Genomic DNA, 14,173 nt, shown 5'->3' with positions numbered 1-14,173 from the left:
GAGGTTGGCGCAGGATAGAGCAGGGTTTAGGGCTGTTGTGCATAGGGTCACTATGAGTTGCAAATGACTCGACGACACATAACAACAACAACAACAACATTGCCATTGAAAAGTCTGCTGTTAGGGACCTCTCTAAAGTACTGAAGAGCAACCGTGTGTCTCTGGAGGCATAGGTGCCTCTGGTACAGGCCATGGTCTTTGCAATCACTTGTTATGCATCAGAGAGCTGGACAATGACCAAGGAGAATAGAAGGAGAATTAATGCTTTTGAGCTTTGGTGTTGGAGAAGAGTGCTGAAGTTGCTATGGACTGCTAAGGGAACAAAGAGATTCATTCTGGAGAGGGTTAAACCGAGGTGCTCCTTGGAGGCAAGGATTCTGAGGCTTCGCCTGACATACTTTGGTCATGTTGTAAGGAGAGACCGGTCTTTGTAGGGGGACATCATGCTTGAGAGGGTGAAGTGCAGGCGCAGGAGGGGAAGGCCCTCTGGGAGATGGATTGATTCGGTGACTGGGGCAATTAGGATGAGTGTGTTGGAGGCAATGAGATTGGCACAGCACAGAGCAGAGTTTAGAGCTGTTGTACATAGGGTCACTATGAGGCGCAACTCGACGGCACATAACAACAACATGCTTATTGTATATGTTTGTTAATATCTGCTTTTATGAGTACAGCACTTGTCTATCAGATACTAAAGTGGAGCTCCTAGATTAAGATAGAACATTAAGAAGGATCGGCCAGCCACTTTTGAATAACAAGCCTTCAAAAAACTATATGAAAAATATAGCATGCTTATATAGATATAGCGCTGGTGGTAGAGTTATTATATCCTTAGACACTAAAAAATGAGGAAAAAATAACTGTGAACTTTCACTAATAATTGGAACATGGAATACATGAAATATTAATGGAAACTAGAAATTGTAAAAAATGAAATAGAACACATAAATTTCGACATACTAGGCATCTACAATGATATCCCTGGTGCTAAGGCCTCTTCTTAGTAGTTTGAACTTCTGGACATTCTCTGTCAATGTGCTATTCTAGCCATTTTTTTAGTGGAAATGCTTTATTATTCTACATAATATGTATTATTAATATAATTCTACATAATACATTATTATGTATTAATAACACATTATGTATGTAATAATATATTATTATGTGGAATTATATTACCAGAGAATGTCAAGAATTTCACACTATTAAGGAGAGACCATGGCACCAGGGATATTATTGATGATGTCAAAATGATCTTGGCTGAAATTAGAGAATAACAGAAGAATGTATATTTGTGTTTTATTGACTATGGAAAGACATTTGCATGTTTGAATAAAAACAAAATATAGTTAACACTGAGAAGAATAACAGGAATTGCAGAATACTTAATCATGCTCATAAAAAACCTATACCTAAACCAAGAGACAGTTGTTTCAACAAAGCAAGGGAACAGTGCATATTTAAAATTAAGAAAGTTGTGTCAAGGCTGTATCCTTTCTCCAAACTTATTCAATCAGTATGCTGAGGAAATAATTTGAGAAGTTTCGACTCTACTAAGAATATGGCATCAGAAAAGCAGGAAGACTCATCAGCAATATGTGTTACACAGATGATAAAACCTTGCTTGCTGAAAGTAACAAGCACTTGAAGCACTTGCTACAGATCAAAGACTACAGCCTTCATTATGGATTACATCTCATCATCAAGAAAACAAAAACCCTTCAGGAGTGGTTGTACCACTTTAAAATCTCACTGACATTGTGTAAGAGTTCCTATCTTGCCACATCTTCTCCAACATTTATTACTTGATACCTTGATAAACTTTGCCACTGCTACTGGGTTGGGATGGTGATATCTCATTGTAGTTTTGATTTGCATCTCTCTTATTGCCAGTGATTTGGAGCACTTCTTTTTTTATTTTTTTATTTTAATGAACATTTACATAGATTTTGGATTTCCATTCATTCATTGTTGCATTTCTGTCCCTGCCCACCCCTCCCCCCAATTCACTCCTTTCTTGAAAAGTAAAAGAAAAAATTTTTCATTGGTATAAAATCCTCCCCACCCCACCACACCTCACTGCCTGGGTACACTCCACTATGCAACCTTCATTCTGGACTTTTGTCATAACCTTAATACCCAATCATATATCACTTTTAAACTGTTCTGTCCCTCATCTGTTCCAATGCAGTGTACATAACTTATCTACTTTTTCTCGGTCTCACCCCAACCCTGATGTCAGTCCCATTCTACAACAGTGGCACTATGCAGTACTTGTCCTTTTGTGACTGAGATATTTCACTCAGCATAGTGTCCTCCAGGGCCACCCAATTTGAATAATATTGCATGAGTTCCCTGTTTTTCAATGCATAATAGTATTCCACTGTGTGAATATACTACAGCTTTTCTATCTATTCCTTTGTTGATGGGCACTTAGGTTGCTTCCAACTCCTTGCTATTGTGAACAAAGCTGCAATAAATATGGGCATGCATATATCTGCTTGGGTGGCAGTTATGGTCTCTTTGGGGTATATTCCCATTAGTGGAATTGCTGGGTTATATGGTATTTCTATTTGCAACTTCTTGACAAAGCGCCATACAGCCTTCCTTAGTTGTTGCACCATTTTACACTCCCACCAACAGTGAATAAGGGTTCCAGTTTCTCTGCAACCTCACCAGCATTTGTTGTTTGTTGCTCTGTTAAATTTTGCTGTTCTTACTGGGGTGAGATGATTTTGAACATTTCTTCATGTGCTTGTTGGCCATCTGAATGTCTTCTTTGGTGAAGTGTCTGTTCATATCCTGTGCCCATTTTTCAATTGAGTTATTTACCTTTATCTTGTTATGGAGCTCAAGTATTTTATAAATTCTAGATGTAAGTCCCTTATCTGACGTGTCATTACCAAGTATTTTTTCCCCATCTGTGGCTTCCCTTTTTACTCTGTTTGAGAAGTTTTTAGATGTGCATAAGGATTTGATTCTTAGAAGATCCCATTCATCTATTTTTAACTTTTCCTGGTTGTAGATTTTTCAGGATACTTGGAAGACTGTTTATGTTGTGGACTAGGACTTCTAGAGTTGTTCCAAGCTTTCTTTAAAGAAATGTATAGTCTTTGGTTTTAGTCCTAGATCCATGAACAATTTTGAGTTGGTTTGTGTGTATGGAGTGAGCTGTGGGTCTTGCTTGAGTTCCACAAGTAGTTTTCCAATTTTGCCAGCACCATTTGTTAAAAAAGGTTGGCATTTCCCCACTTAACTGATTTTATCTTTGTCAAAAATCAATTGACCACAGGTAGATGGGCTGATTTCTGGATTTCCTATTCTATTCCATTGATCTATGTGTCTGTCATTATACCAGTACCATGCTGTCTTGACCACCATGGTAATGTAGTAGGTTTTGAAATCAGGGAGCGAGATGCCTCCTACCTTATTTCTCTTTTTAAGGAGTGCTTTGCTTATTTGGGACCTCTTTACATTCCAAATGAAATTGGAGATTGTCTTTTCCATCTTGCTGAAGAATGAAATTGGTATTTTTACTGGGATTACATTGAAAGTGTAAATTGCTTTTGATAGTATTGTCATTTTCACAATATCGAGTCTTCCTATCCATGAGCAAGGGATATTCTTCCACTTCTCCTGGTCTCTTTTTGTTTCTTGTAGTAATGTTTTGTAATTTTCTTTGAATAGATCCTTTGTGCTTCTGGTTAGATTTACTGCCAAGTATTTAATCTTGTGATTAGCAATTGTGAAGGGTATTGTTTTTCTAAGCTCCAATTCTACTTCCTCTTTGTCATTGTAGAGAAATCTAAGTATACTATCATATCATCTGCATACAGAGATAATTTCACCTCCTCTTTGCCAATTTGGATACCTCTTATTTCCTTGTCTTGTCTTATTACTATCACTAAGACTTCCAATACAATATTGAATAGGGGAGGAGATAGTGGTCATCCTTGCCTAGTTCATGTTCTAAAAGGGAATGCCTTTAATCTCTCTCCACTGTTGGCTCTCAGATTTGTATATGTACCTTTTACTATATTGAAGAACCTCCTCTCTAATCCTATTTTGTTGAGTGTTTTAATCAGTAAAGGGTGCTGGCTTTTGTCAAAGTCCTTTTCTGCATCAATTGATCGGATCATATGGTTCTTGTTCTTTGCTTTGTTAATGTGATGAATTACAATGATCGTTTTTCTTATGTTAAACCATCCTTGCATACCTGCTATGAATCCCCCTTGGTCCTGATGAATTATTTTTTTAATCTATCATTGGATTCTATTGGCCATGATTTTATTCCAGATTTTTACATCTGTGTTCATGAGAGATATTGGCCTATAGTTTTCTATTTTGGTGGTGTCTTTACCTGGCTTTGGTATTAAGGATATATGTGCTTCATAAAATGAGTCTTGGAGAATTCCATATTTTTCTATTTCTTGAAATAGTTTATGTAGAATTGGTGACAGTTCTTCTCTGAAAGTTTGATAAAATTCACTTTTAAAGCCATCCATCCCAGGGCTTTTTTTGGTTGGAAGTTGCTTTATTACTTTCTCAATTTCTTCTTTTGTAATAGGTCTGTTCAGAAATTCAATTTCAGTTTCTGTAAGTTTAGGTAGGTTGTGCATATCTAAATATTTTTCTATTTCCTCTAGGTTTTCATATTTGTTTGAGTATAATATTCCAGTGTTAGCCTTTTTATTTTAATTGGTTCTATTGTGATGTTGCCTGATTCATTTCTTATTCAGATTATTTGTGTCTTTTCCTTCTTTTTTTTGTTAGTTTTGCTAGTGGTTTATCAATTTTATTGACTTTTTCAAAGAACCAACTCCTAGTTTTGTAAATGGTTTCAACTGTTTTCAGTTGTCTATTTATTTCTACTCTGATTTTTATAATTTCAGGTTTTTTAGAGGCTGTCAGGTTTTCTTGCTGTTCTTTTTTAGTTTGTTGGAGATGTTGGGTTAGAGAGTCAATGGTCAATTTTTCCTGCCTTTTGATGTGATTGTTTATTGCTATAAATTGACCTCTGAATGCTGCTTTGGCTGTTTCCCAGAGACTTTGGTAAGTTGTGTTTTCATTGTCATTTGTTTCAAGAAACATTTTAATTTCATTTTTTTTATTTCTTTTAGAACCCACTCATGTTCAAGCAAGTTGTTCAGCTGATTTGAAGCATTTCTTCATGTGTCTGTTGGGCATCCTAATGTCCTCCTCTGTGAAAATTTTTCCATGTCTTTTGCCTGTTTTGTAATTTGTTTATCAGTCTTTTTCTTTTGGAGGCCTTACGGTCCTGTAATCTTTTCATTATGAGACCCTTGTTTGAGATTTTATTGCCAAATGTTTGTTTCCAGTCAGTAGGTTTTCTTTTCACCATTTTGGAACTTTGTATGTAAACTAGTATGAAATAGACTTAAAAAAAAAACAACACACAAAAATTCTCACCAGTGGTCTGATAGGCAACCTCATGATAGATGGAGAAATGATTGAAATTGTCAACAACTTCACCTTACTTGGGGATCATACAACCTTCAATATGGGTTATATCTCAACATCAAGAAAACAACAATATTCACCACGGAGCTTATTAGTTAACACCATGATAAGTGGAGAAAAGATTGATACTGTCAACATCTTCACCTTACTTGAACCTGCTATCAATCCTCTTGGCACCAGAAGTCAATAAATTGAAAGACAAACTACACTGGAAAAGTCTGTTGTCAGGAACCACTCCACAATAATGAGGAACAATGACATCAGTTTGAAGCTCTAGATACACCTAATTCAAGCCAAGGTCTTTCAGTGGCTTTCTGTGCATCTGAGAGCTGAACAATGCATACGGATGATAGAAGAAAAATCAAGGCCGTTGATTTGTGGTGTTAGAGAAGAATACTGACTGTTTCATGGGCTACCAAAAGAACAAACAGGTATATCAGAGATTAGGTAGAGTGTTCCTTAGAGGCAAGAATTGTAAAGCTTTGCATCACATGCTTTTCACATGTTGCTGGGGGGGGGGGGCTATTCCTTGGAAAGGAACATCATACTAGAAAAGGTGGAGGAAGCAAAAGAGAGGAAGATCTTCAATGAAATCAGCTGACACAGTGACTAAAGCAACAGGCTCAAGTATGCCAGAGATGATGAGGATAGCACAGGATAGGAAAGGGTTCTAGTCTGATTTTCATAGGGTTGCAGTGAGTCATACTCTGCTCAAAGGCACATAGTAACAACAATGCTTCTGACACATACTATGCTTTCCATTTTACATACACAGAAATTAAGACAACTTGTTCAGAGTCTCAAAGCTTGACGTGACCAAGTCCAAGTCCAGCTTTGTGTCTCTTCTAAAGCCCACACTCTATCAAACCTTTTTCTTAAGTCTTCTTCAGGTGGGTACCACAGAAAACTGGGCAGTGTTTGGATCTGTATGGTGGGTCTTAAGTCACAGACTGTTATGCACACTCAGGAGCACGAAGTCAAAAGCCTTTGCATAGACTATGAAGCACAGATAGACATTCTTCTGGTATTCTCTGCTTTCTGTCAAGATCCATCTAACATTAGCTATAATAACCCTAGTACCACGACCTTTTCTAAATCCAGCCTGCACATCTGGCAGTTGTCTGTTGACATATTGTTCCAAAAGTTTTTGGATCATTTTCAGCAGAATCTTGCTTGTATGTGATATTAATGATATTGTTTGACAATTTCCGCACTCTGTTGGGTCACCTTTCTTTGGAATGGGAACAAATATCGATCTTTTCCAGTCAGTGGGCCAGCTGGCTATGCTCCAGATTTCTTGGCACAATGTAGTGAGGCCATCCAGGGCAGTGTCTGTCTGTTGAAATATGTCAATGGGTATGCTATCAACTCCTGGAGACTTGTTTTTTGCCAATTCCTTCAGAGCAATTTGAACTTTCTCTTTCATCACCATAGGCTCTTGCTCGTAGTCATTTCATGAAATTCTTCCATGTCAGCCAATTCCTTCTGATACAGTGACTCTGTGTATTCCTTCCATCTTCTCTTGATACTTCCTGGATCATTTAACATTCTACCCAAAGTATCCTTAAGTATTGCCACCCGTGGCTTGAATTTGTTTTTCAGCTCCTTCAGCTTAAGAAACGCTGAGCAAGTTCGACTTTTTTGATTTTCTGACTCCAGCTCTCTGCACATTTCATTTACAGCATCTTGCTTTGTCGTCCCAGGCTGCCTTTTGAAATTTTCTGTTTAGCTCTTTGATTTCTTGGTTTCTTCCTTTAGCTTTGGCTTCTCGGCGCTCTAATGCAATATTCAGAGTCTCATCTGACATCCATCTTGGTCTTTTCTTCTTTTTCAGCCTTTGTAATGATCTTTTGCATTCTTGATATCCTCCCAGAGCTCATTTGGTCTATGCTCATTGGTGCTCAAGGCCTCAAACCTGTTCCTAAGATGGTTTTGAAATTCGAGTGGGATAGACTTATGATCAAATTTTGGTTCAAGTGGACTTGATTTAATTTTCCTCAACTTTAGCTTGAACTTGCCTATGAGTAGTTGGTGGTCTGTCCCACAACCAGCACCTGGCCTGGTTTTCACTGCTGATATTGAGCGTCTCCACCAAGTCTTTCCACAAATGTAATCTATTTGATTCCTATGCATGCCATCAGGTGAGATCCATGTGTATAGCCTGCATTTATGTTTCTTATAGAAGGTATTTGCAATGACTAAATCATTGAATGTGCAGAACTTTATCATTCTATCTCCAGCCTCATTTCTCTCACCAAGCCCGTATTTTCCAGCTACTGATCCTTCTTCCCTGTTCCCAACTTTTGTGTTCCAGTCGCCCATTATTATCAATGCATCTTGATTGCGTGTTTGATCAACTTCTGACTGTGAAAGTTGGTAGAAATCTTCTATTTCCTCCTCTTTGGCTCTAGTTGTTGGTGCATATATGCATGAATGATAGTGGTATTCACTGGATTTCCTTGTATGTGTATGGATATTATCCTGTCACTCACCACACTGTATTTCAGGAGGGATCTAGAAATTACTTTTTTAATTATGAAATCAACCCCATTCTTCCTCAGCTTTTCATGAGAATCATGAGTCTCTCCAGCTTTCTCACGACAACCTTGAAGCCTAAACTCAGCCTGTTTGTAGCAGAAAAAGCATAAAAGTAACATACATATAATGAACTGGTTTTAAAGTGGTCTGGAAAAAAAATCCATCAAGGAGAAAAATAACTTTCCTCTGGACTCCCTTGCTGCTGGTGCTGCTGCAATAGACGTAGATTTGTGAATTCTAGTAAAATTAATTCATTGAGAACTACACTTTTTCTCCATCTATTGCTCCAGTGGTGAGGATTTTGGTTTTCTTGATGTTGAAATGTAATCTATTCTATAGGCTGTAGACATTGATCTTCTCTTCAGCAAGTGTTTCAAATCCTCCTCATTTTCAGCAAGGAAGCTGTATCATTTGTATGTCGGGGGTTGTTGACACTTCCTCCAATTCTGATGCCACATTCTTCTTCATAAAGTGCAGTTTTTCAAATTAAACAGATTGAAGTATGGAGAAAGCATACAACCCTAACATACTCCTTTCCTGATTTTAAACCATGCAATGTTCCCTTGTTCTGTTTTCACAAAGGTTTCTTGATTTAGGTATAAGTTTGCATGAGTAACATTAGGTGTTCTGGATTCCCATTCTTCTTAATGTTAGTCATAATTTCTTATGATCTACATTGTAAAATGCCTTTGCATAGTCAATACAGAATGAATAAAAGTTTTTCTGGTATTTTTGCTTTCAGCCAAGATCCACCTAACATCAGCAATGATTTCCTTTGTGCCATGTCCTCTTCTCAATCCAATTTTAATTTCTGGAAGTTCCTTATTGATATACTGTTCCAGTTGCTTTTTTAATAATCTTCAGAAAGACTTTGATTATACGTGATAGTAATTATATTCATTTCCACACTCTAGTTTTTTCTTTAAATAGGGACAAATACGTATTTATTAAAGTCAGTTGGCCAGGTGGCTGTCTTCCAAATTTCTTGGCAAAGAGCTGTAAGCACACCTAAGGCTGTATCTATTTGTTGAAGCATCTCAACTGAAGTCTCATCAATTCCTGAGGCTTTTTTTTCTTTTTACTAATGCCTTCAGTGAAGTTTGAAATTATTCCTTCATTATTGTTCTCTTGATGATGTGCTACTTCCTAAAATGGCTCTATGTGTATTCCTTCTATCTTCTTTTGAAAGTGATGCTTCCTGTATCACTCATGATTTTTCTTAAGAAATCCCTCAGTATTAAAACTCAAGGCTTAAATTTGTTTTTTGGTTCTTTCAGCTTAAGTAATGCCAAGTGTGTTCTTACATTTTGGTTTTCTATCTCTAGCTCTTTACACATCTTCTAGAATCTTCTGTTTCAAATTCTACCATGGCATCCTTGATATCATCCCATAACTTTTTGGTCATCAGTTATTAGCATTCAATGCATAAAATCTATTTTTGAGAATGTACTTGGGGTGGCGGGAGGGGTGTGGGGGAATTGTGTACCAGGGAGGGAGTGTTTCTTTTACTTTTGAAAGAGAGGAGCGAACTGGGGGTGGGGGCAGCTGGTCAGGGAGAGAAGTGCAGCAATGAATAAATGGAAATCCAAAATCTCTGTAAATGCTCATTAAAATTATTTTTCAAAAATCTATTTTTGAGATGATTTTTAAATTCAGATTAAAGTTTTCAACCACTTCATTTCACTATAATTTACAATAACATTCATCATCCCAGGATTCAAGAAATCAAAAGATGTGTTGCATTGGGAGCATCTGCTGTCAAGGACCTCTCCGAAGTACTAGAGAGCATATCAGTTTAAAGATTAAGATTTCCCTGATCTGAAAATACCATGGTCTTTTCAATTACTTCCTATGCATTAAAAAGGAACATTAAATTATCCTATGGACATTGAGTAGGGATTACAGAAGAAGAATTTATGCTTTTGAGTTGTGGTATTGAAGGAAAGTACTGATTATTCCATGAACTGCTAAAAGAATAAACAACTCTATCTTAGAGGAAGTGCAAACAGAGTGCTCCTTAGAGGCAAAAATGATGAAACTATACCTTACTTACTTTGAGTATGTTGTCATTAGGGCCAGTCCTTGGAAAATGACATTATGCTGGGAAAGGTGGAGGGTTTGAGAAGAAAAGGAAGACCTCCAACAAGAGGAATTGACATATTTATTCTAACAATGGGCTGGAGCGTACTAGAACTTGTGATTATAGGCATGACAGAGCAAGGTTCAGATCTGTTGTTCATAGGCTTGATATGAGCCATAGTCTACATGTTAGCACCTAACAACAATATCTGGACCCTTTCCTGAGTTTCTTTGCTGAGTGAGGATTTTAGAGACCCTAGGGAAAAAACTAACAATGTTGTGAGTAACAAGATAATATTCATACACATACAAGGAAGTGCAGTGAATATTACTGTCATTCAACTATATGCACCAACGACCAGAGCCAAAATGGAGGAGATAGAAGATTTCTACCAACTTTTGCAGTCAGAGATTTATTGGACATACAATCAAGATGCATTAATAATAATGGGTGACTGGAATACAAAAGTTGGGAGCAGAGAAGAAGGATCAGTTGTTGGGCAACATGGACTTGGTGACAGAAATGAGGCTGGAGATAAAATGATAAAATTTTGCACAATCAACAACTTATTCATTACAAATACATTTTATAAGAAATATGAATGCAGGCTATACACATGGATTTAACCTGATGGTACACACAGGAATCAAATAGATTACATCTGTGGAAAGAATCGCTGGAGAAGCTGAATATTAGCTGTGAAAACTAGGCCAGGTGCTGACTGTGGAACAGATCGCTCAAATGCAAGTTCAAGCTGAAGCTAAGGAAAATGAAATCAAATCCACAGGAACCAAAATGAGTCTATCCCACCTGAATTTCAAAACCATTTCAGGAACAGGTTTGAGGCCTTGAACACTAATGAACCAGATGACCTGTGGAAGGATATCAAGAATATCATCCAGGAATAATGCAAAATTTTATTACAAAGACAGAGGAGGAAGAAAAGACCGAGATGGATGTCAGAAGAGAGTCTAAATATTACAATAGAAAACCAACAAGCCAAAGCAAAGGGAAGAAATCAAGATATTAAGGAGCTGAAACAGAAGATTTCAAAGGGCAGAGTAGGAAGACAAAGTATTACAATGAAATGTGCAAAGGGCTGGAGTAAAAAAATCAAAGGGGCTGAACTTGTTCAGCATTTCTAAAGCTAAAAAAAAAATTTCAAGCTTCAAAATGATCCAGGAAACATTAAAAGAAAATAGAAAGATTATACAGAGTCATCATACCAAAAGGAATTGGCGGACACAGCAGAATTTCATGAAACAACATATGAGAGCATGTGGTGATGAAGGAAGAAGTTCAAGCTGCTCTGAAAAAAAATGTCAAAAAAACAAGATCCCAGGAACTGATGGCATACATATGACGTATTTTAACAAACAGACGCTGCCCTGGATGTGCTCACCAAGTTGTGCGATGAAATCTGGAGGACAACCACCTGGCCCACTGACTGGAAGAGATCTATGTTTGTTCCCATTCCAAAGAGAGGTGACCCAAGAGAGTGGGGAAATGATCTAACATTATCATTGATATATGCAAGCAAGATTCTGTTGAAAATTATCCAAAAATGACTGGAACAGCACATCAACAGAGAACTGCCTGAAGTACAGGCTGGGTTTAGAAGATGCTGCGGTACTAGGGATATTATATCTAATGTTAAATGACTCTTGGCTAAAAGCAGGGAGTACCAAAGGAATGTCCATCTGTGTTTCATTGACTATGCAAAGGCATTTGACCGTGTGGATCACAACAAATTGTGGCTGACTCTGTGTGGAATATGGATCCCAGAACACTTGTTTGTGCTTATACAAAGCCTATTCTTGGACCAAGAGGCAGTTGTCAGAGCAGGGAAACACACTATGGTTCAAAATTGGGAAGAGTGTGTGCCAGGAATGTGTCATGTCTCCATATCTCTTTAATCTATATGCAGAACAGATTATCCAGGAGGCTGGAAGCTGGGCTCTATGAGGAAAAATGTGGCATTAGGATTGAAGGAAGACTCATCAACAATCTGTGTTATGCAGATGACACAACCTTCCTTGCTGAAACTTAGGAGGACCTGAAGCACATGCTGTAAGAGGTCAAGGACTGAGGCCTTCAATATGAATTGAAACTCAACATCAAGAAAACAAAGATACTTGGCACTGGGTAGATTGGCAGTACAGTGATAGTTGGTGAAGGGAATGAGATTGTTAACAGCATTAGTTTACTTGGCTCCACAATCAACTAAAGGTACCAGTAGCCAGGAAATTAAAAGACACATTGCATTGGGAAAGTGTGCTGTCAGAGACCTCTTCAGAGTTCTGAAGAACAGCAATGTCAGTCTGGAGACTAAGGTGCACCTGATCCAGGTAATAGTCTTTGCATTTACTTGCTATGCATCAGAAAGCTGGACAATGACTAGGGATGATAGAAGGAGAATTGATGCCTTTGATCTGTAATGCTGGAGAAGAGTATTGAATATGCCATGGACTGCTAGAACAAATAGGTTTTTCCTAGAGAGGGTGAGACCAGGTTGTTCCTTGGAGGCAAGGATTCTGAAGCTTCATTTGACATACTTTGGACATGTTGCAAGGCGAGACCAGTCCTTGGAGAGGGACGTCATGCTTGGGAGGGTGGAGTGACAGCACAAGAAAGGAAGACCCTGGAGAAATGTATTGATTTAATGACTGAGGTAATGGAAGTGGGTGTGTCAGAGACAATAAGATTGGCATAGGATAGATCAGGGTTTAGGACTTTTGTACATAGGGTCGCTATGATTCTCAGGCAACTCGATGGCACATAACAACAACAGGGGGAAACCACAGGTAGGCGAAAGGGGCACACATGGATATTTTCCAGAGAGGGACGGAGATCAAGGCCTCATTTGCAAGCCTGCCTTGTGAGTCTGGACATTCTTATAAGAACACTGAGGTGCAGGAATATTGAAGCCTTCAAGAGTGTTGGCAGGAGGATGGTGGACTAGATTTATTCCTCATAAAGGATGTGACTTTACATGGAATTTGAACCTTACATTGAAAACTCACTAGTTGAGTGTATGATTTTGAATGAGGTTCAAAGAAAAAACCAATTTCCTTTCTATAACAATGGAGAGAATGTTCTTCAGATTACATGAGATAAGTGCTTGGAAGGTATTCCATATGGGGCAGGTTGTGGAAGGGCCACAATATTGAATATTGAATGTTGCTGTTATTGTTTCTTGAACTCAACTCATGTTTTTCTTCACAGCAAAATTGGCTCGAGATGACCAAATTCACACTCTCAAACAACACCGACATAAAGAACTGGAAGCACGGCAAAAACAGTATCGGTGAGTTACAACACAGTAGTCCTGGAACTACGCTCTTCTGTACTGAGTGCACAATATGTTCACGGTTCATGGTCCATCCCTGTTGGCAAGATACCAAGGAACACATCTACCCTAGTTTCTCACATTCATAACTTTATATTATTTAACAATCCCAATAGAAATAGCAGTAGTAATGAGGAATATGGAAAAACTTGGAATTAACTCTGCTGAAGTTTGGAAGAATAAAGCTTGAGTTTCTCTTATTATTTTTTAATCTCCCTTTCTATGTATACATAAAGATTTATATATTTGTATATAGCTTTTAGATTTAGCTTGGGGGTGTGCCCTGGCCAATGCAGCCTGAGGTTACCTGCTGATCAAACATACAATCAAGATGCATTGATAATAATGGGAGACTGGAATGCAAAAGTTGGGAACAGAGAAGAAGTTTCAGTGGCTGGAAAATATGGGCTTAGTGAGAGAAATGTGGCTGGAGATAGAATGATAGAGTTCTGCACATTCAATGATTTATTCATTGCAAATACCTTTTACAAGAAACATAAACACAGGCTATACACATGGATCTCACCTGATGGCATGCATAGGAATCAAATAGATTACATTTGTTGGAAAGATTCGGTGGAGAAGCTCAATATCAGCAGTGAAAACCAGGCCAGGTGCTGATTGTGGAACAGACCACCAACTACTCATATGCAAATTCAAACTGAAGCTGAGGAAAATTAAACTGAATCCAAAGCAACCAAAATGTGACTTTGAGTCTATCCCAC

The 14,173-nt window shown here is 37.9% G+C and overlaps 1 protein-coding gene across 3 annotated transcripts in view; it reads left to right on the top strand.

Moving 5' to 3' along the window:
* Positions 1 to 14,173, top strand: part of ALOX5 (arachidonate 5-lipoxygenase) — a 110,997-nt gene that overhangs the window by 32,171 nt on the left and 64,653 nt on the right. For all 3 annotated transcript variants that reach the window (XM_006897720.1, XM_006897718.1, XM_006897719.1), the window contains exon 3: positions 13,325 to 13,406. In XM_006897720.1, coding sequence (XP_006897782.1) covers positions 13,325 to 13,406 — 82 coding nt within the window. The remainder of the gene's footprint in view (positions 1 to 13,324; positions 13,407 to 14,173) is intronic.

This window comes from Elephantulus edwardii, unplaced genomic scaffold (genome assembly GCF_000299155.1).
Source record: "Elephantulus edwardii isolate Elephantulus edwardi_28Jun2011 unplaced genomic scaffold, EleEdw1.0 scaffold00213, whole genome shotgun sequence".
Taxonomy (NCBI): Eukaryota; Metazoa; Chordata; class Mammalia; order Macroscelidea; family Macroscelididae; genus Elephantulus; species Elephantulus edwardii.
This window is presented reverse-complemented; position numbering and strand designations above follow the sequence as displayed.